The sequence below is a fragment of the Sander lucioperca genome, chromosome 9 (genome assembly GCF_008315115.2).
Source record: "Sander lucioperca isolate FBNREF2018 chromosome 9, SLUC_FBN_1.2, whole genome shotgun sequence".
Lineage (NCBI taxonomy): Eukaryota > Metazoa > Chordata > Actinopteri > Perciformes > Percidae > Sander > Sander lucioperca.
In genome coordinates, this window is record NC_050181.1 from 8,832,195 (window position 1) to 8,855,616 (window position 23,422).

General features: G+C 41.2%; 1 protein-coding gene across 9 annotated transcripts in view; it reads right to left on the reverse strand.

The window, feature by feature from the left end:
- The window catches only part of greb1l (GREB1 like retinoic acid receptor coactivator), a 45,781-nt gene that overhangs the window by 6,868 nt on the left and 15,491 nt on the right, over positions 1–23,422 (reverse strand). For 2 of the 9 annotated variants that reach the window (XM_036005238.1, XM_036005244.1), the window contains exons 2-26: positions 17,437–17,550; positions 14,726–14,885; positions 13,993–14,166; positions 13,576–13,752; positions 13,201–13,377; positions 12,954–13,076; positions 11,570–11,692; positions 10,194–10,331; positions 9,915–10,040; positions 9,250–9,387; positions 8,584–8,769; positions 8,056–8,355; positions 7,805–7,933; positions 6,968–7,102; positions 6,496–6,696; positions 6,139–6,319; positions 5,342–5,531; positions 3,537–3,673; positions 2,999–3,341; positions 2,361–2,476; positions 1,639–1,871; positions 942–1,504; positions 737–842; positions 440–586; positions 158–297 (exon numbers count right to left, since the gene is read on the reverse strand). In XM_036005238.1, the coding sequence (XP_035861131.1) occupies positions 158–297; positions 440–586; positions 737–842; positions 942–1,504; positions 1,639–1,871; positions 2,361–2,476; positions 2,999–3,341; positions 3,537–3,673; positions 5,342–5,531; positions 6,139–6,319; positions 6,496–6,696; positions 6,968–7,102; positions 7,805–7,933; positions 8,056–8,355; positions 8,584–8,769; positions 9,250–9,387; positions 9,915–10,040; positions 10,194–10,331; positions 11,570–11,692; positions 12,954–13,076; positions 13,201–13,377; positions 13,576–13,752; positions 13,993–14,166; positions 14,726–14,882 (4,440 nt within the window). In that variant the 5' untranslated portion in view covers positions 14,883–14,885; positions 17,437–17,550. Of the gene's footprint in view, positions 1–157; positions 298–439; positions 587–736; positions 843–941; positions 1,505–1,638; positions 1,872–2,360; positions 2,477–2,998; positions 3,342–3,536; positions 3,674–5,341; positions 5,532–6,138; positions 6,320–6,495; positions 6,697–6,967; positions 7,103–7,804; positions 7,934–8,055; positions 8,356–8,583; positions 8,770–9,249; positions 9,388–9,914; positions 10,041–10,193; positions 10,332–11,569; positions 11,693–12,953; positions 13,077–13,200; positions 13,378–13,575; positions 13,753–13,992; positions 14,167–14,725; positions 14,886–17,436; positions 17,551–20,847; positions 21,061–23,422 lie in introns of those variants that run through there. The other 7 variants (XR_004898316.1, XM_036005237.1, XM_036005239.1 and 4 more) reach the window with 6 other exon arrangements.

Genomic DNA, 23,422 nt, shown 5'->3' on the forward strand with positions numbered 1-23,422 from the left:
AGTAAAAAAACTCTCAAGCTTTCAAGTGTCAAAGTATTTTGACAGGTTAGGATATCTGTATGTGCATCTATAAGTCAGCAATAGTTTGAAGTTACTCAAGCCCAAAGAAGGCAGCAGATGAGTGCCTTAGATGTGTGATGTGAGCCTGTGCACTCACCTGTGTGGCAGGGCCTGCTTCACAGTAGTGGTGACACTGTTCACAGTGATGAAAGGCATTGTGGGCGGCAAACCTGCTCAGACGTATGGACTTGGTCTCTCGTTTGGCTGAGGTTTGGCTCTCGCCTTCTTGCCTAAAATCTGCAATAAAAATCAAACATGTTCACTCTCCTACTTTGAGATAAGCGTGTTCAACTTAATATTAAAGTAACACCTATGTTGTATTTACATTGGCAGATTAAAAGTGACTGACTCTGCTGAGTGTTTGCATATTTCTGCTGACCTTTTAAGCACTTTGGCATCTTGTCAGTGTAAACAGGGCTGGCCTTCCTGAACTTAGGGTCCCGGGGGTAGGGGTCAAAGGGCAGCTTTCGCACTTCCTCAATGTCAGGCAACTGGGTATTTCCTAGAGTTGTAACCTCTAATGTTTCTGGAGATGAAAAGAACATGAAAAGATGAGAATAAAAACTAAATCACCGTGAAAAAGACAATCTGACATTTAGTTCCTTATTGTGTCTATGGTGTGTTTAAAACCATGAGGTCAGAATAAATAAGTCAGTCAAGTCCCAATGATCTTCACCTTCTTCCTCCTCCTCTTCCTCATCATACACATCTACCTCCAACAATCTGATGAGCATTCGAAACAGGATACGAAGAAACTGCAGATAGGCACCAGTTTTTCCCACCTAACAAAGGACATGAAATAAATCATCCCTGTAATGTTATAACACTTAAATGCAGATGCATAATCAATATAATATGCATATTAGTACTTATATGCGCACCTGTGGGGGTCCACTGAGTAGCAGGCGTCGTGGATGTGGCACAGATGGAGCTTCGTAATCGGCGTGATGCTGCCTGGCGATGGTCCACTGGCGGTAGTAAATGCTCTGCTCCGCCCCCTGCAGGTTGTGAGTGATGAGGGGCCTCAGGGGGCTGCTCCAGGCTACATCTGCATGAGGCAGCAGGGAGAAGGAGCTCAGCTGACTCCCAGACTCCCCCGCCAGCAGGTTGTATGCCGCCCGTGACAAAATGACTGTCCGCGGTGACACCCGAGCGGGCTTGGAGTCTCGACCACATTGTGTGGACTGGCTGGGTCTCTGGGCGGAGGAGGAAGATTGGGAGGGGGAGGAAGAGGAGGAACTGGAGTAAAGAGAGGGAGGGGCTTTGGAGGGATTGGAGGAGAGCTGGCTTGCGAGGGAATCACACTCCTGCTTGAAGCCTTGTGTTAATGTTACTGTGCTTATGTCGGAGGTGATGGCACCTTCGGGTGGGCAGGTGGAGGTGGAGGGCTTCTGGCAAGAGTCGGCAACGTCAGATGAACTGACACCGTTCTCTGGAAAAGAGCCTGAGTGGAGACATGAAGAGAGTATGAGGATAAACACAAATAAAGCTAATTTTGAAGATATTACTTAAAGTCAACGTCTGGTGTTTGCATCTTGAATCCTAAGACTCAGTATCTCAGTGAGGTCAGGGGCTCACCAGAGGTTCTGGTTGCAGCGCTGCCGTTGCTCTGAGGCCTTTCCAGCTCTTCTCCATCATTCAAGCTGGTGGTGGCCTTTTCTCCTTCGGATTCCCGAGGGGCCATGGCATTTTTGGGCTCCTGGACCACGCCCATGGACACGTAGGTGCAGGCCAGCCCCACCTCCTGCTCCAGGGCTGTACGACTCAGGTAGCTGGAGTCTATCAGACGCAGGTCGCAGTATTTCAGAGACCTAGAAGGGTAAAAGTGTGAAAGATTGTTGCATAGAAGGATTGTTGCCTATTTCGATGTTCGCATCTACATGTCTTTAATTTTGAAAAAAAAACATTTTAGGCCAAAATGTATTTATTTGTAAATTGTACACAATCGAATTACCCAAATTATATTGAAAATTGGATTAAATCACTCAAGCATTAAGTTTTAATTAAGTTTTAATGCTTGTGCTATAAATCTCAGATGGTTTACTGATGCTGACACAAAGAGATACACAACCCAGGACTGGCACACTGGGTGCAGGAAGAAACGTAATTGGGCCTCTCTTGTAGAGAAGACAACCCACACAGTGTGAATGTAGACGTGTAAGATAACACTTGGAGGGTAAAAAAAAAAAGTCACGGTAACTGCACACCAAGAGGAATTATAGATGAGCTTAAAGGCAACGTACTATACTTTCCATGATTGATGATCACATTCTATTATTTCAAGTGATGGGGGCGCTTACCTGGGAAAGGTTTCTCCAAGAGGGTCCTTTCCTGTAAGGATGACGATGCAGGGCAGCCCTTCCAGATCCTCATAAGTGTGCGGTACCCAGTCTCCATTCTCACAGCCTCTCCAGGCCTACAGCATAACACAATTATTACATAATGTTTATTGTTGAGTTTTTTATGCATCATTTAGAACTAGACCAGTAATGCTGACGCAGGACAAATTTAATTCAACAAAAATATTTTTTTAAGCTAGTAGTCTAGATCACAGGTCCCATATTATTTCAAATGTGAATGTGTCAAACGAAGAATAGTCTAAACACATTCACTAGTGGGGTTTCAGTGGACATATTTGGTGATTTTAATGAGGTTTGAGATCATTTACAATGTCAAAAAACTGAGAAAAAGAGACAAGTGAATTCTGAGAATTAAGTCAACTCCTAGATAATCACTTCAGACTCCGTAAAAGCGAATTTCATTCAAATCCTGATACCTATTCAAACATTAATGAACTTGAATGTTTCACTCATGGATCGGATTTCCTTAACACATCTTGCTTGAATAAACCACAGTCACTTTATATAAATATTTAAAACGTTTGGTAAAATAACACAATAAAAAGACTCATGTGACTCTGGTTGCATGGCATTCTTACCTTGAGGCGGCTGGTGAAGTTTCTGTGCAGGTTGAGTTCCGAGGCCGGGCTTCCCAGCAGCACGGCAAAGCACAACTGGAGGCCCAGTTTGTCCCTAACATCCTCTAGTCGTTCCCGGGCCAGCATTGCCAGCTGTAGTGAGGGGACTCGAACCAAGAGCATGTGGCCACGGCCCTGGGAGCCCTCTCTGCTTGGCGCGTTGATCAGGTCCTCCACCATGGCCAGGGTCTCTGGGGTTATGTGGTCTCTAAGCGACGGAGAAGAGGTCAGGGCCATCATGGCCTCAGTGTACTGCTGAATCAGCAGGTAGCTGCGGATCACCATGCTGTGAAGGTGCGGATGTCTGGGACACAAATAGGGAATATGTTAGTTTGAGCTTTATAGCTGAATATGACGCATTTTATCAACAGGCAAAATTACAGCAGACAGGTTTGTGTTTCTTAACCTACTCACTGCCAGTAAATGCCATTTGAAAATACACATCTGTAAGATTTTGATTGACAATATGTCTCACAATTATCAGTAACACCATAATCACCTTTCCAGCAGTGTGTGGACCATCTTCTCAAAGGCATCATCACAACGCAGAATGGGGCTGGCCACGCCCCACTGCAGGGAGCTGCTGTAGTCCCTCAGGCCAAAGTAGAGCAACTCATTAGGAGACTGCTCCCCCTGCTGGATGAAAATTATAATATAGTAAGAACATGGCATTCTGTTTTAAATGTCAATACTTTTAGATTTTTTTTCCAATTTACACAATAACTATTCTTCACCAAATTTAGTGTTAAAAAGCAGAACTAGTTTACTAAGCATATAATGAGTCTCGTCTCATTGCATTATGCTTGATCTGAAAACGTAGTGAGTGCTTTCACTTCATTATTATATTATATTGCCCTCTTGAATGAGCAGTTCCCAGCTTTTTTTTTACGTGTATCCCCTTAAAATATGGTAATGTCTACCTGCCAACTATAATCAGCAGTTGCATATGTCTATGGAACAAAAAGTAATGATTTGAGTAATCTTTTTTACGCTGCCTGAATATTATGCTAGCCTAGAAATCTAGACGCACCCTAGCGGCAGCAAATTAAATTTGCAGCCAGGGGGGGTCTAGGCACTCTCCGTTGGCTTGCGAGCTGGAAAAACCAAACTCTAGTCAGGCCAATCACATCGTGTATAGTCAGTGGGCAGGCTTATGGTTGCTGCTGCTGCTGCTGGGAACAGCGGTCTTCTGGAAGACTTGGAATTAAGCTTTTCTTTGAGAAAAGAACAAAGAACAGCACTGAAATCATTCTTAAAAAAGGAAGATGTGTTCGGAGTTTTGCCAACCGGATACGGCAAAAGCTTAATCTATCAACTAGCTTCGCTACCTTCTTCGTTGCTCTGGTTGGTTGTAGCGCTATCCTATTGCGTGCAGAGGGAATTTGAAAGACAACTGTTTATCCCGCCCCTCGGATTGAGCCCTGTCAATGGTGAGTTCCCAGACCCAACATCTTGATGTGGGTCTGGCTTGCCAGGCTAATATTATGCAGTAATTCACATGAAATTATTCAAGGAATGTCTAAAAAAATCAATCTAGTTTTGTGGAGCTCTTTTTTCTCCTGTTTGACCCGTCTCAGTTTGGAAACCACTGCTCTAAATAATGTCATCCAGACGATACTTCAATATTATGTGCTACTGTAAATTCAGCTCAATATAATAATGAGAATAACTAGCACAACATGACCATAACACCCCTCTGCTCTGAGACTCTGAATTCTATTCATGCATTTAAATAATAAAACGGTACAAGTTTAAATATAATTAGGACGGACCTAAACCCCGTTTATGAAAAAAGTGTTAACAGAATTAGAACAAAACACATAATGACCTGAAACCAGAACAAATATTTGAAAAGCACCATACAGGTATAGTGTATCATGACCAGAAATATGTTAAAAATAAAAAAATAAAAAAATAAAACATTATATCTTGGGGCGCCCAGGTAGCCTAATGGTTCTCCCCATATTTCCTGTCTGCCTCTACAACTGTAAAATTAAAGCAAAAATTACTCAAAAAAGATATCTCATTTATTATCTCAAAAGTCATCATCGAGTTGCCTCTTCTGTTAGTGCAAGTGCACTTTAAGTCCACCAGGTGGAGTAGCTAAACCACAGCTGTTACATACTGGCCTCTGCATGCTGCCATAATGTTGAAATTTAACAAAATTCAGACATGAAATAGCTTCGATGTTAAAATATCCCTGTTCAATATTCACTGAACTATGCCTCTTTACAAGAATAAAGTATTAGACAGCCATTAATAACGACTTGCAGAGGACATTTAGGATGTTAAAATAATACTCACCAGACTTTCGTTGGAGGGCCAGTGAACTTCGTTGTGGATGCTGATGCGGGACTGGCGGGTCTGCAGTGTGTGCGGGAAGCAGCTGACCTGCAGGACCAGGAGGTTCATGGCATCCAGGACTTCCTGGCAGTTCACCACCCGGTCAGCCAAACCCTGCAGCTCGCCGTGGCACACAGAGCCTGACAGAGCACTGGAGAAGATGTAGGGCAAAGTGTTTAAAACATGTGAGGGGTATTCTAGATTCCAGTTCAAATCATACCATAGCTGTTAATAACATTAAACATGGACGCAAATAACAACTCCACTGGGGACTTGGTTAGTGAGGGTTTTAATATTTGCTTTGCTAACAGTGTGTCATTCCCAAAAAAAAGAAAGTGATGTCTGTTATGTTTCAATAAAATGTATGTGGCAACAGCAGTTTGCTTGGAATAAGATCTTGGAGGCTGGCAACAGTAGCAGTCATATCTGAACAGAAAAATAAAATGCCTAAAAATGTCAAACTGCATCAACACCAAATCCAGCAAACAATGTGGATCAAATATCAATTTGAACAACATATGTCAATAAATAAAAAAAGTAAATAAAAAAAAAAAACATTCTCAAATTATCTACATTTGAACAAAATACAAGCTTATTGATACTTCTTGTTGTGTGTGTTTTCACTTGCTTGCAGCTGTTCTCCTCTCTCCACTTTAATCAATGTATGAAAAGGCTAGATTTGCAGCCATAACAACAGCATGTTTCACACAGCTTTAGATTATCAACAGAGCAAAAAAATGTCAGCGGTGTCATCTTACCTTGTGAGGTCGACATGAGAGTTGTCGTGAATGAGGACAAACAGGGTGTAGGGGTTCTGCTTGACTTTCCTCATGAAGGCTTCCATCTTGGCGTGAACTTCACCGTCTAGACGCACCACGTACTTGTCTGATTTCTGGTGGGCTGTGCAGACGTCCTCGATTCCCAGGTCGACAAGAACTCCTGAGCAAAACAAACAAACCCCTAATGTTGAATAGATCTTGTTGTCATAACTTAGTGGAAAAAAACATTGCTAGAACATTAAGTCTCTGGAATGGAAAGTTTTTCTAAGTAGTTGAAAAAGTCATCCTTGAATCTTTATGATGTTGTTATTTATGACTTTGCCTCTGGACACAGACCTGATTGTCGAATGCGCTGTGCTGTCTGGTGTACCAGAATGTGAGATGGAGGGACTAGAACAAGAAAGTCCACTTTACAAAAACGCCCCAAGTCGAGGTTCTGGGTTCCTGAGTCCGCGATGGAGCAGACTTGAGAGAGGAGACTCCGAGCCACACTCAGCTGAGTCGGATAGATCTGGAAGACCTTACATAACAGCTCTGCTACAGGAAAATGCAGGAGAGTATGTCAATATAGTATAATATAATGTGCAACAAAATAATAATTACCTTGTTTTACCTTAAGTAAAACAGACATTTGAAAATGTGGAGAATTTTGCTACTAATGTCAAACATTTCATTTGCTGCAGAATAACTGTAATATGAACATGAGTCTATGTGGAATATAGTGATTGTTTTGGCTGGTAAAAAAAAACTGCCTCTGGCAGGTGAGCCAAGCAGTTCAGTGAGTGAGTACGATAGAGAGCAGGCTAACCTCTGTCTGAGGGTGGTGACATGCTGGCAGCCTCCTGGGAGTGGATGTGGTAAGTGCCATCGCTCTGGAAGGGCTGGATGACCTGTCCCTTCCGCCTGCGCTGATATCGCACAAGCTGCTTGTCCAAATTGTCCCCTAAAAACAACCAGTCACCATGGTCACACAAAGACACAGAGCCAGGCATACCAGCTGTTACAACACAAATCACGTCTTTCATATGATCCAGTTGTTCGCAGTTGTCATACGAATCAAATTAAACTGATTCATGACACCATGTTCTAGTTTAGTCCTTGATATTTGGACAACATCATAGTGTCAAACTTGTCTTGTGATTAATTTAGTTAGTGGATGATGACTAAAAAAACAGCCACAGTCAATGTTAGGGGTGTTCAAATGAATCATTGCATCGATGCATCGCGATGCGGACGTGGGTGATTCTGCATCGATGCAGTGACATACCATAATCGATTATTGCCTGCTATTGCTTGTTCATTTTTCTTTTGCTGCTTTTTTTTGTTTTTGCCTCTTGTCTGTTGGCTGCTGTGTTCAGAGTCGTCGGCTAGTTGGAACCAGTTACCTGCATGATCTGTGCTAGGCTAAGCTAATGCTGGAGGTGTCAGACAGAGTTACAACACACACGGAGTTGAGAAGGGTATGTATCGACTTGTCTAACTCTGGGGGTTACGGTGAATAAGCTAAAGTCCCAATAAGTCGGCGTGTTCCTTTAAGTGTAATGGTTTGTTTCATATAAATGTAATCATAAAACGCTGTGGGAAATATTCAGTTCATCTTGTTTCTTCCAAATGAAGACTTTAAAATCTCCTAATATGCACTCACCTAGTGACGTGGTTTTGAAGTGAGATGCCAAGATGCTGACTTTCCCTGTGATGAGTTCGTAACTGATTTCCTTCAGAAACTCATTGGTTGTAAGCATCCCCTCAGCTAAGGCCCTTGCTTGGTACTTTCCTGTGTCCAACAAATAAGATAAGATTAGATCATAACTTTAACATACATATTGTGCACAGATTGGTCGAAGTAATAAGGTCGCAACCAAGTTAAATAGGTTTCAACTAGGTGGCAACACTCACCCAAAACTAGCACACAGAACTCGCTGCCACTCATTTTAGAGGCACATATAATGACAACATAGGTTGGCAGGCACTTCTGGTTGTGAGGACCCTCACTGAGAGACCGAAGTGACTCAGCGATGCCTTCTCCCAAAGAGTTATGGGTAACCATGACTTGGACACTGCCCCCTGAGACGCTGGATTCCAGCCGAGCTAACCAGGGCAGCTGGGACGGGGAGATGGCAGGACCCCTAGGACAGCACAGCATGGCCTTCAAAACAATCTGCTCCAGCTCCTCCCTCAGAGGAATCTGCACCGAGCCTGCAAAAACAATTCAAATATGAAATGTCAAAACCACTGATATAGAAGCTTACATGTATTAATATGTATAACAAAGTTAGATATTTGTCAGCCATGTTTCTGTTTAAATAAGACACCAGCACCTCCTGGTCAGCCGTCCCACTACACTGTGTGTTTGATAACTGCAAACATGTCAGAAAAACACTAGTGACAGCGACGCTGCTTTGTGCGTGTAAGTTTGTTGCTTACCTAAACGTGCAAGATACTGTAAAGTGAGCAGAATCATTGTCTCCACACAGAGAAGCTGGCTGCTGTTGAGGCCCAACGTCTCCAGGGTTTTCTCTGTCAACTGGCTGTTATTATAGCAGCTGACCAGGAGGGGGCTCACCACTATGTCCCCAACATTCCCATAAAAATAAGGTAAAGTGCCATGCCCTGAAAAGAAAAGTTACCATTAGACAAAACAAATAGCAGCCAGAAAATTGGGACAACAAGTAACAACAACTTCAATATTTGTTCTGCTGAATTGAAAAACTTTCAAAATTTGAAAGTACAGTTAAACAGTTATGAGTATAAGCTTGATATTTAGACACTTTATATTTCAAAACAGGTACAAAAGGCAGCTAGCTGTGAGATGCTGGATAGGAAATGGCTAAGTAATAAAAATCAGATGGGCATTTGTCATTTGAAAAAGTTAACTACTCATGCCTTTCTGAAAAGACTTTATTGGTTGGCTCCCTGATAATCACCACCAGGATAATTGACATTTTGAAATTCACTTTATTCTACTTAGTGGTAAAACAGCCTCTGATTCAGTGTTTCTGACATTCATAAACATTGTTTTGCTATGCCCTGCAGGATGATATTTAATTTGCAGTATTTGGACAGAGCCGTTCATTAAAATAAAGCTTGTACCGATGAGGATGACAGGGCGAACTCCTGAAGAGTTGAGCAGGCTGTCGGGGACGATGACAGTCTCTCCAGCGCTGACAGGTTGGGGCTGAAGGACTCCTGCTACTGGTGGCTGAGGAGAGGACACTCCTAATACTAAACCTGGAGGGTAATAAAATAATACATGTGAATACTAGGATTAATTACCTACAGCTAAATTGTAGTGTTTACAAGTTTCAAACATATTAGTGTTTACTACTATTTAAGTCATAAAACACTGCAGTAATATTTGTGGCTGTTGTACTGTGATCACAGCAATGTTATAAAAGAATCAGGAAAATTTATCTGAAATGATGCTCTTACATAATAACCACAAATACATCATGTGGAAGAAATCTTCCTCAATCATGCTATTTTTTTTTAACCAATTGTGCAACAAACTCTCCAGCTCTATCTCCATGGAGATACTGAGTGAATCATCCCTAACAACCAGAGAACATCAGGGATGTGGCATACTCAGCCCCAACCCAGAAGGAGAAAAGGGGGGGGGTTATAAACAACACAGCTTCTGCTCCTAATGGCACAGAAAACACATGTCTGCACACACATTCTTATTGCATCTCACGCTGACTCGCATAAAATACATCACAGCTCATAGAGAGCCGTCCTGATTGGGTTCAGGAACTGACCTGGAGAACAACCTATCGGCCGGATGGCTGGCACAGAGACGGCCGTTGGTGGGACAGGTACCAACGAGTTGGGATGCCAGCTTCGGTGGCGCTTCTTTGGAGGACCCGAGTTCATGGCAGTGGATACTGAACATCCAAAACAGACACAGAGAACAACAATAATTATAATGAGTGTTTAGCATATAGCTTCTTAAGATATGTGACTTTATTTACTACTAAAAACGTTTTACTTTACTAAACTTTTATTATTTATTTACTCTTCAGAAAGGAAAGACTTACCAGGACTGTCTCCTAAGTCAGCATTGCGATACCCCTGACCTGGTGGCCCTAAAGAGACCACGGAGGGGCTCAGTAAGGGAGGACGCCCATCAACACCCAGGCTATTTGTCGGCCCATTCACCCTCAGAGCTGTGGGCACTAGAGACAAACATGCATGCAGATAAATACACACATTACCGGTAATACGCTAGAGATAGTTAAAGGTTCTGTACTCAACATTCAGAAGATTAACAAATAGTTAATGCTCTTGATATTTGACTATATTGAGATTTAATGGTTGTGGAAACAAGACTTAGAGTCCACAGCCATACTAGCAGCTCTGTGACGGTGTACGTAGGCACAGCACAGCTTTAAACTAAATGCTAACTTCCGCAACATGCACACAGTGACAATGCTAATATGCTGATGTTCAGCAGGTATGATGTTTACCATGGTCACAATCTTAGTGTAGAGTGTTAGCATGCTAACATTCGCTAATTAGTACAAAACACAAAGTACAACTTAGGCTGATGGGAATTGTAATTCGTTTTGCAGGTTGTAGTCATAAACCAAAGTTTTTAATTTGGAGCTGGTGATGGCGCGAAAAGGAAAAGTCATTAGATCAGCAACGTAATTAGGATTCATCCTCTTGGCACCATGCTTTTCTGTAAAAACAATATCATGGCAATCCATCCAACAGTTGTTGAGATATAAATATAAAATGTTTTCACAACTAACTATCTGCTGAGCAATACATAAAAATGAGTCAGTACTAAAGGTGACTTATTGATTTCCTATAAATTACGTACATATGTATTGCCAATGATGGGATTGGACATTTTGCAACCTCATATTCACTGTGTTTGCAATACACTAAAACATTGATTGGTGTGTGTAGCCTTTGCTTGTCAATATCACAACCTTGTAAAGGAGCTACTAGATAGCAAAGCCTTAAAAAGTCATTACAGCATTCCTTCCTTCAGTATTGATTGGTGTGTAAATACAAATGCACACTCATGCATTGGTTTGTGTGTACATGTTACGTGTGTGTGTGTGTGTGTGTGTGTGTGTGTGTGTGTGTGTGTCTAAGCAGGCCATAGCAGAGGTTAATCTGGTCTCCATGGTCAGCCACGGCATCATCTGCCTTATGCTGAACCACGTAGCTAAGCAACCCTTTCCAGCATAAGTGGAAGGCCATTTAAGTGACTCACATGAATGGCAAAGGCTTATCAGCATCTAATTCCTTGCAAATGTCACTGTCAAAGCCTGAATGCAACTAGTATTGTGGGAGTGTGACCAAAAAACAATGTGATTTATGTTATTGTGTGCGTCTCTTGTATCATAGATAAAGCATAGCAAAGCATAATGCAGAGGGTGTACTAAAAAAGTAGCTTCACCTATTGGTAGAGTCTTGTTTCCAGATGGGGATGAAAGAGGTTTGGGGAAACTGCAGTCTCTGCCGAGGTCCTGACTCCCGAAAAAGATTGAGGATACTTGCATTGTTCTGGTGTCTGGAGAATCTGGAGGTAAAAACAAGATGATAAATGTATCATTAAAATACATATACACCCTGCAACCTTAACACCCACTGTTATGCTGATTGGTCATTTGGTTACCTTTGGCCTTTATTCTACTAATCAAACGCTAGCAGACGCTTCTGTGTCTGTATCCAATGTCCACTGCACAATACAAACAAATCATAGCTCTCCTTTTCATTAATCATTCCAGGATAAACATTCATTTGGAGCAGAGGTGGAAAAGTACATGTTACAATGTTCAACCTCTTGGCTTGCTAAGAGCCAGCGACCTATTTGGGAGCAGAATGTACCTTAAGGTTGCAGTCAGGAGATATCAGGCAAGGGTTACGCCAACAACGAGCCCCACAGCTCAGTTTTCGAACACATTAATGTGTGAGATCTCTGCTGACAGGCAGCTTCCAGGCTCAGAACAAATCAATACCATAAGCCCGGGAGCTTTTTTTCAATCAAAGAGGGAACAGTCGCTCTTGTTGTGAGAGGTCAGAGAAGAAACATCTCTTCAAAGAAAGGCAGAATCTGTCTCACAGTCATTTAGCTGTTGGTTTACCTGAAATGATTCAGGTCTTAATTTATTTCATTACACTGTTGTTACATTTACATTTTTTTTGCATGACCTTATATGACAAACAGTGACAGAATGAAATTGTGTTCTGTAAAGAAGTATGCTACTCAAATGAATAACATTTCCTTTTTGGCCTAAGAATATTGAGATACGAAACAGGCAACTGATATCAGACACTGCAACAACCACTGCTCATAACAATACCAATAATGATGATGAAAAATATACTGAAAAGGTTATTTACTACTGATGAAATATCGGTATGCTACCGGAATATACACCAAAGTGTCACAACAACAAAATGAGATGAAACACAACCAACAAAGCCTCCGCTTTGTCACAAATTCACTCATATACAGCAGGATGCAGTGTAGTAGTCCAAAATTTCAGGGCTTAGCCACCACCATCAGTTTCTATTGCAACAACATAAACCTATCAGCATAAATGAACTAACGCAATAACTCTTTTTGGTGAAATATATACATTTCGGTTTGTCATTTGAAGGAGAATGCACGCAGCAATACACGTATTGACACGTATACAACAATTCTACGTAACTTTTTAGTCAACCAACTGTTTAAATGTTAGTATAATCATCCTGCAGAGAAGTTAATCTATGTACGCCTAAAGGGACTCGCTAAATCTTGCAATGCATGTTATCTGTGCTGCATGCACTCTCACCTGAGAGGGAGAAGGGAGAGGAGCTGTGTCCACTGGCACCTCCATTTTCTTTGCTGCTGAGAGAGGAGGACGAGCTGGGTTTGGACGTTGATGCACTGCTAGAGAACTGGCGGGTTTTACAGTCTGAGAAGGGACAGAGAGGAATGACAAAAACTGTGACAAACAGTACGTAACAGCACATTGTCAGAGAATAAATCAGAGCACTGCAAGACTGAAATGTAATATGAATGCAGAATTGGGATGTTACCTTTCCAGCAGATGAGGGGTCCTTTGCACAGAGCACCCTGAGAATTCTTCACCAGGTAGTATTTTAAGTGCTTCTGCTTCTTGGGCTGGGTGGATAACTTCAGGTTGATGTGGTTTGAAAACTCAGTGAAGTATCTGAAACCCTTTTCCCCACAGCCCACACAGTTTCCTGAAAAGCCTGAAAGTAATGTCACAAAAATGGAATTATTGTATTATTTTACAAACATTATTTACAGTACAAATATATACAGTTCAGAGTGGTGTTTCACCAGCAAAGGCTAACAACAGAGCATAATTATTCTAACAGGAATGTAAAGTGATGCTGATATCTATCTGTCTCCTTTACTCTGACGTCAGACCAGGGGAACAAACTGACCTAAAAGTGCATTTTTCCCATTCTCGTCAGGCAAAAAGCGGCGGTCCACGGCACACACCAGGATGTGCTCGGGCACGCTGGGGGACTTTGCACCGACCAGCTCGAAGCCTGCTGGGACTTCGATGGGCTCCGTTGTTATGGAGACCAGGCGGAGGTCCTTGCCGGCCTGACAGAACCCTGAGAAGAGAGGATGAGACAGATGTGACACTTGAAGAAATAAAGAAGGACTTTAGGGTCAATTGGACAGTTTATATATTAAGTGATTAAAACAAAGACATAGAAATCATGTCTTCTATATATTTCTATCATCTATAACAACAAGCTTATTTTTTTGTATTTCATCCTAGGTAAAGGTTTTTGTGCTTCAATATTAATGTGTTAATTTTTTACAGTCCAAATCAAGGCCTTTTGGGTTACCATCCAATGTGCAGCAGTCGTCTGGCGCAGGGGTCTGTAGGTAGGGAAGTGGAGGGCTGCTGCTGTCTGAGTCATCATCGTCCTCCAGCTCCACCTGATAGTTGGAAGAGTGGCCGTTCATAAGCTCCTGGCCTGGCGGCTCCCCACCATGGAGGTCGGCTTTTGACTTCATGTCTGATGGACATTTTAAATCTGATTATTTCACTAGAGCTGGATTAGAATTATGGGTAACACTGTATTTTACAGGCAAATTCCTAATCATTTTCTAGTAAGTTTTCTGGAAAGATACTAATTATAGGAAATTATAGTGAATTAGGGAACAGTGACCTAGAAAGTCTTTTATTCAATGCACAGCAGGTCAGCTGAACGGTAAGGTAAAGATAGGCATACAATTAAACATAAATGAAAAATAAAGTACTAATAATTATAAATGAATTGATATTTATGTGTATTAAAATGGTGCTGTTCTTAGACGGTTTATAATTAGTACAAAATAATTATAAACTAAAAAAAAATTAGGAAATACAGACCCATAACATAAAGAAACCTGTTGAAAACAACAATATGACCACATCTTTGACTCATTATCTCAATATTGATAACGTGTCAGTACTTAGGGTGGAAAAATTGGCACTTTCATATGTATGTACGCATGTATTTTCAAATGTTGACCAGAGGTGCATGACAAGGAAATCATAAGTAATGTCGACATGACAGCATGTGCGTTTCCTACCTTCCAAGTTACCAGGAAACAGCTCCGGCTCAAGGTAGAGCTGTGTGAAGATGGGCTGTGGATCTCCACTGCTAGAGCGCAGTGATGCCTCAATAGAGTTGTGGAGAGCCTCTTCAAATCGAGCAGATTTTAGTTGCCCGGCGTATGAATTCCCCATTATCTGTGAGAGCAAAGAGAAGCAGGATGATGAGCAAGGATGCAGTCACGGCACTCTTTATCTCTTTCGATTAGTTCCTTATATAAGACTAGCAATCTCTGTGGCAAACCAGCAGCAGGCGTCTCACACAAATGCATTCATGTTTTTAAATGAACACAGCTGTATCTTTCCGAGGGTTACGTCAGTGTATCTCCATTGGGTTTTTATCGTGGGAATTATTCTGTCTGACATTTTATAGACCAAATTATTAATCAGTCAATCAAGAAAATAATCATCAAATTAATCAATGGTGAAAGTAATCTTTAGTTGCAGCCCTATATGCAGGTGCACTGTATGCTTTGTTCGCTGGTATTATTCGCCCTGAGATAAATGTGTCTGGTTTACCAAACATAATGGCCAAGGCCAATGGCCTTTTTTGGCTCTTTCTCCTTCTGTCTGTTGTGTCACTCTGCCTGCTCTGCCCCCGTGCCCCCTCCACCCCAGTGTCCACTCTGGGACATCTGCCGGGGTCGGCTGCGTGGGCCTGAGGTTGGCTTGCTCTCTGGTGGCAGGTGGCAGCTGGACATAGGGCTAAGCATAGTATCAAAGAAGAGAGCACAAGAAAGAGACAGAAGGAGCGACAGAAAGCACTCCAAATGTGGTGAAACAGCAGCACTGACCCATGGCTATGCTACATTGTGGTGTCCTTTCATTAGAGAGTGGAACTTCCTAGTCAATACTCCCACTTTTCAGTTTGCCATAACATTTCACTCAATCTGTTTTTAATACCAAGCCAGTAATCAAGAGCGTTTAAACTGTGTGTTGAAAAAGAAAATAATGAGAGTTTTGGCAGCTTTCCTGACACATGAGTTTAGCCTGAAGTGCCTTCCACGTTTGTCCTTGGACTACTGACTGGTGCAGACTAGTGTTGTGGCTTATCAACACTAGAGCAGCCAAGTGGAGGCCCAGGTTGAAGACTTCAGCTGTTTGAAAAAAGCTCAAACTCATCATTCAGGCCTTACAAAGAATCTGTGCAGCACATTAATGTCAAGGTTATGTGTTGCACCTGTATAAGTGAGCTAAACTTGATCTCAGAGTTTAGTAATGATTTAACTAACCTTGCCTTTCAGAACTGTGTTTTTTCAACCCAACAATAGCCTTGGATTGTAGATGTTTATTTGCATGTGTTGGTATGAAGCAGCTCTTTACAAAACGCATTCATTTTGTTGATGTGCACAAAAACATGACATAAAACACTTAAACAAACTTTTCATTTAAGCCATTTCACACTTAACATAGGCATTAGATTAGTAGATTAATTAATTAATTAATTACAGTTACTTTTTACAATCCATTAGGGCAGCAACAAACTTTTTTTTTATTATTGATTCATCTGATTATCTGATATACTGTATACTCCTAGAAGTGTCAAAATTACTGAAAAATGTCCATTTAAGACCCCAAGGTGAGGTCTTCCAAAGTATTGTTTTATACAACCAACAGTCCAAAGCCCCAACGATATACAGTTCTCTTTCCTAGAAATGAAATCAATAATTTCTATGTTAAGTTGTTCTATTCATCTGTACCACACACTGAATATGTCAGTCAGTGAATCCATATTTACTTGATACAGTGTCTTTTAGCCAGACAGACACCCTGAACCTTTTTTATTTAGTCAATAATGGGCAGGCTAAGAATCAAGTTGGAGCTGCCTTTCTCCTCTCAGGTCTCATTTTGCCCATGCCTGGACAAGTTCCAGACCCTGTGTTTACCTTTAGCAACCTTGCTGGGGAGGAATCTGACCAATCCAGACAAAAGACAAGATTAACAGTGCCTGACTGTGCTGTCAAAGAGATAAGCAGCTTAACAGAATGAAGCTACAGTATTTCTTGCTTAACTGATGGAGGAAGGTGGCTGCACAGAGAAAACAAAGACAGATGGGGTGAAAAAAAGAAAAAAAAGAAATGAGTGCCTGAGGGCGTTTTTAAGCAGCCGTTGCCTGTTCGAATGTGAAGTCAAAAGAAGGCTCCGGAGGTCTCTTTGGCTGGCTGACCCTCAAGCCTCAGCGGACAGATTTGTCATTAACCTCACGCAGGCTGGAGGTGAACACAGAGGATGACCTTTTATCACCTGTGCAACTAAAAACAAAGCGTGACTGTTGCAGAGGTCGCTTAACGGATGTTTCTGGGGTGTGATTCAGGTGGTTGCTAAGGTCAGTTGAAGTGGCAGGTGAGTCAGCAGCTGCAGTCAGCTTGATGGATGGTCAAACATAATGTGTGGACTCCACTGGGGAGATGCAGGTTAGTGTTCAAAGACTAATGGCTTAAAAAGGGGTGTTCATGTCACAGAGTGGTGACTTTAAAACTGCCTCTCAGTGGGTCAGATGATCAGTCAAGGCCATTCCTCAGCTGCTGGGTGGCATCAACAGATTGCATGAATGTGACCCCTGGTCAAAGTAAGGTAGTCTAAGTCACTCAGTGGATTTGAGAGAACCAAGACAGAGAAAATATGAGAACACAGACACTGAAATTAATATCTAACAGATGAGCATTGCATTAAAAACAAGGTGACTTACATTGTCGGATTGTTCCCGGGTGTGAAGGGACTTGTTCACCTCTGCTACATGCTGGATTACTACCACTCAATGGAAACTTTCAGCAAAGACATTTTTTACTCAGTGCTTCGAGACCTGGGGGAGAGCAGGGAGATCACTGTCATTGATACAATTAAGCACAAATGAAACATTTTATATCTCCCAAAAGATACACTGTAGCCTACTGGGGTTTTCTCTTTTCTCTAAGTAGCCAATATTATACTATTATTTGGTTAATCTCAATTTATTAAAAACTCAACAAACAGGGTTCCCAGAACCAATTTTTTTGGGAACAAATTTAAGGCTAAAATCCAAAAAACATTCATCATAACAGATCAGTTAGGGTCTGATTCAGTTTTCAAGACTTATTTTACCTCAAACGTGAAAAATATCAGAAGCTAGATAGTCAAATTCTACTTATTCCCACTGCATTTTCCCATTACAGGAATTTTCAAGAACTCAGCCTCATTGCGACAACGTGACACACATTTCTTGATAAGACACTCTCCAAACATTATGTAAATTGACAAGTAAAGAAAGATCGCTGCAGTATATCTCAAGAAAATTCCAATTTATTCTGGAAAATAGTTGAAAGGATTTTTTGATAAATGTTTTTGACAAACAGCTGAAAAAATATTGTAATAAAATTATTTTTCTGAAAGATAAAAAACAATGTTCAGGTAATTTGCCACTGTATGGTAAGCCAAAAAACCTTAACTATTTTCTGAAACATGTATGCTACAGAAAGTCTGGTACAGGTCACCACGGTCCAACGAACATGCTTATTCACAAAATTAATGGGTGCATTTAATGGCCACTCAGACATTACCAGGGGCTCAAACCATGACATATGTAGCTGCACTCACTAAACACAATCACTCTAGTCTGAATGGACTGCCAGTTACCTTGGATCTTTGACAAAGTATTGTTTAGCCACTCAGGCTCTAATATAACATAAGCAAAGTTCATTTCAAAACACTGACTGTCACAATCTACCCCGTCATCACATCTGACTGTGTGTGGCTTTTCTATAAGAGGGAGGTTAGTCTGGGGTCTAAGTCCTTCAAAAAGCAAATGTACAACAAGCTGGTTCAACTTGCATTTACTGACCCCAATGCTACTTATTTTGTAAATGATTAGCCAGCTTGATACAGCTAATCAAGGTGGGTAACTGAATCGCTTTAAAGATAGAAGAAAATTCAATCAGAATTCAATATAGCATTGATCATGTGAAATTCACTATTCTGGTAGTAAATATCATAACACAAGTTCAGGCTTTAACGTCCATTAGGTGTTCCCACAAAGGTCTCACACTCTGCTAATTACCCAGGGTCTTGAAATATTTTGATGCTTATCTAGCTATGAAAGGTATACAACACAGAAGGAGACGCAGATGGCTCCGAGATGAAGACGAAGAAGCCGTAAATCTAGACACCCACACAGGCCCAGCCCGAGGTGCTTAATAAGGATCTGTTTCCAGTAATGACATTTGAGGGAATGTTCAGGTCGACACACGTAATGCAAGTGCGACTGCATGTGCATACACACCCAGCATATGTAAATCATACTGGCATATGGCTGTGTAATATACACAGTGCAAAAATGTATATTTATTTATTATTTATAAATTGTTCACTTTGTTAAAACACGTTTTTGTACAAATGCAACCATGCAATTGCATAACCAGTCAACCCCCATCTGTGCTATCTGTTCTGGTATGTTTGCTTATTTTGGATTGAAGACAGTAATTAAAAAAGTATGTGAGCCTAATGTTTTCTCTGTACATCATCTCTTTTAGTCAAAAAGGACTTTGGTTTATTTGCAATTACTGAAAAGTGGAAAGAAAGAAATGAAGCATTTTTGTGAATGCTGCAGATAAGAATAGATTTTGATCACTGCTTATGTTAAATATGAGGTATGAACATTCTTCAAATATAACATATGGCAGTAAGACAACTTAATTAATTGTGAATGAATGCTCACATTCTTACATTTTTCTGTAGTTGATATGCTTTGTTAAGTGCAAATGGTCAGAATTTTGGCTTTGGTAAGGTGACCCTTACTTAAAGTCACTATCTCGAAGATTTTGGTTCTATTTGGCGTCACCTATGGCAATAATCGGTAATTGCAGGTGTGTTTTTGGCTCTCACTTTCACTTGTTTGTTTCATCGTCTGCAGTCATTTCTCTTCTCTTTGTTTGTTCGGCCATGCCGTTTACAACGCTAGCAGAGACCAGAAAAAATAGCACGCCGCTTCACACACACACACACACACACACACACACACACACACACACACACACACACACACGTATGTGGAAGAGTGAGTCTGTTGCGTTAGCTCCGCCTACACTTTCTGGCAGACCAATCACTGCTGTGTGATGGAAAACACGCCATTAACTGTGCGCCGCGTGTGATTTTTCTCACAAATGTCGCCACAGACATTCAGTTCGTAATACTGTAAATGCAAGGGCTTTCATCAGTGGGCCATAGGCTCAATCACCATTGTGTTACCTCATTCACTTAATCACAATCTCATTTACTTAAATGAAAATATTCAAGATTATTACTTTAAATCACATTAAACCTTAAAACAGGTATTTATCCTTAACCTTTTTTTTTTAGATATCTAACTGTATCTAATTGAGCTGATCTTACTTTTAACCCTCCCTTTTCCTTTTCGCCAGTCCCTCTTTTGTTTCTCCCTCAACCCCATATTTACATTAGTGTTTATAGAGGGAGAAGGCAGAATTAAATGTATTTCCCCTCTTGACTCATACTCAGCAGATCCCTCAAGTCAAAGCCAACACATTTCTAAATTAATAAGAAATCCTTCTACTGTTTTTCTTTCCACATAAATATCTGAGGAATAGAGGTCGGAAGATGTTGATACTGTCCATACAGTTAAACTTGACACTTATTTGGCTATTGTTTAGAATAGCGTATTTTAAACTACTGAAATAGCACATTTTAATTAGACAATGAAACAGCAGGTAACTAAAAATGAGTTGTTCCAGATTTACTTAAATTAAAAGTACAAATTGACAAAAAAAATCTTTTCAGGTCAATCATGAAAATAACTGTAAATAAAATGTTAAGGAAAATCTGATTAATATATAAATAGTTTTCACCTCATTGTTATGCATTAACATTTAAGGTTCATACCGATAGCTGAAATGCGAGAAAGAGGTCAGCACACTGTTTACATTAGAAAAGCTGTGGTCAAAAGACACTGCCCATCAGACATGAGAGAAAGGGGGATGGTGTAAGAACAGAAAAGGCAAACATCTCTTCATGCTCTCTAAAATAGGTGCTAAAAGCCTGTCTCATTAATGCTACATCAGGGCCACATGTGACACACAGCAAGCAGTTAAAAAAAAAGCTTCTCCTGTACCTTCCATGACTACTGGGCCAGTGGATGAGCCCTTAAAATCCAAATCAAATGCAGTAAATCCCAAATGTGAAGGCAGCTTTTTTTCAGATATAGTCCATTTTAGATAAATAAATCCTTGTTGAAAGAATGTGTTGATATCCAGGCAGCATATGGAGTTTCACTCTTCTCTGGTATGTCTCAATTCACCTTTGTCATGAGAGAAATGGGAATCCCACTCTTTCCCTCAGAACAGCAGAAACCCTCCCTCTCTCTCTCGCCCTCTCTCTCACTCACATGCAAACAAACACACACACAGACCCCTCCCCCTAGTCCCCTATGCCCTCCTCTGTCCTGTGCCATTTGCCAAGGAGGGAGGGAATCCACCGGGGGCTCATTCATCTTGGCCCTGCTGACCCCCTGTGGTGACAGATGCTCTTGGAGGCCTGTGGAGCTGTAGGTGGAAACAAAGAGGAAGACCCAGCATTTCCCCGCTGCCACACAGCCATGGCGCCCTGCCACGCGTGACCCCCCCAGCACGCCAAGACACTGACACCGTGTCAGGTGGAAGTTTTCATTTTCCAGAAAGAGGGGAGGGGTGTGTTTTAAAATCAAACTTTCGCTTTCACACTCAAGCTCAGTTCTCAGTCTTTTTTTTATTGGGGGTCAATTCAGGAGACAGGAGAATCCTTCCCCAGCTAAATGGGGACAAGAATGTCAGGTCAGCTTGAGCATTTTGTCTTCGTAGCCTTGCCCGGGATTGACCCCACACTGGGCTTTTACTCCCGCTATAAATACCAGGGGCTCATCTGGTCAAAATAAATAAACGGAAATGCATCACAAATCAACAGGCACTGGCAGATGTAAGGGATTCTGTGTCATTAAAGGATCAGGGCTTGTACCTTATCATGACTTTGCTAAAGAGAATGGAATGCTCATTTCCAATTAATAACTAAGGGGCTCGAGAGTGATCACACTGCATGTGTCGCATTAATGCTAAAACATCTCAACATCTGAGTTAAAAGGCCTAACTTACTTCAAAACTAATCAAATCACCTATAATGTGTTATATTTTGACTCTATATAAAGGATTTATAATCCAATATCAACTATTACATTTTAAATCTTCAACCATTTCAAGAATGTCACACACTTAACTTTGAATCGTAAACACAACCAGCTGTCAGATTGCCAAATTTGCTCAGACTGCAGTTCCATGTTTCTAACACTAATCTCACACAGTATTTGAATCAGCTACTGTGGCCTCACACATGTACAGTTACAGTAGTACGAACTAAGGCTCCTGTGTCTGTTTTCCTGCTGACTAATTAATGGCAAGTAAAGTCAGCAAGAATTTGTCAGGTAAATAGTAGGTTTGAGTAAACTCACATCTACTTGATGGCAGGGAAGATGCACTCACCATTTACCATGACACAGCATTTTTTGCCCTCCGATTAACTGATTTGATTGATGAAGAGTTCAAGTTGCTTTTGAGATGAGATTAAGAACAACGCAAATGTATCATTGTCTAGAAATAGAGTTTTTGTGTGACTTTTAACAGAAAACACCCACTTAAAACACAAAATAATATTAGCAATTAATGATTACAATAAACCCTGGTTAAGTTTCTGTTGTCATACATATTCACAGTATCAACATCTCCCTTTACTGGCCCAGGTTTCTTGCTTCACTGAGCCGTGTGACTGGTGTTCCAGTTCATTACCACAGACACAGTCAGCAGTTGTTTTAATCAAGTTGTGTGCAGCTCTTCTCACCTCCTCTCCAATGGTTATATTAGGGCACAGTCAGTGCGATGGCGGCCGTAAACCACCACGCGAGCCAATCAGAGCCTCCATTAGTCCTTATGGGGGCTTTCATGCACTCATTTCTCTTAATCAGCCACATATGTCTAAACATTGGGCTTGAGTTTGACTGTGAAATTTGTCCAGCTATTGCTGATTTAGACCGCACATGGGAACATATCAGTGAGTCTGAACCAGTGCTTTGGATTATATTTTACATTTTTAAGTGATAGAAATATTGCAAATTAACTGTAGTTATCAGGTGAAATCTACCAGCGTAGCCACAAGTTCAACTGTGGGAACTGTCAGTGTGATTTATATCTAAGCCCCTGACTTTGACATGGCCTGTCTTTAATAGCCCATTTAGAATGGAGATAATGAGTAAACCCAGCATTATCTTTGGCCTCGAAAGACACTGTGCAAAAAAAAAAACAAAAGAGTGTGGATTGAATGCATTCCCGCCCCCAAGCCCATCCTTCACCGCTGCATTGAGCTCCTGCTAAAGTCTCTGACAAAGGGGAAGTATCCCTGCCACCGCCACCTGAGGAAAGACAAGTCACCCAATCAGCTGTGGGCAGTTCTGGAAGATCTTGGGCTTGATGCTCTTAAATGTGGAGGGGGTAGGAGAGAAGGGTTCTTCCTCTCTTAGGATTCCCAGAGGAGCACCACAGCTTTGTGTTAGCTGACTCAGCAAGTTTGAAGTTATTTATGGTCATGTGCACAACAATTACAGAGAAGCAGTGGCTGTCAATGAAAAACTTAGATCTTAGGCCCTCTCCAACAATGCTCATTAAATA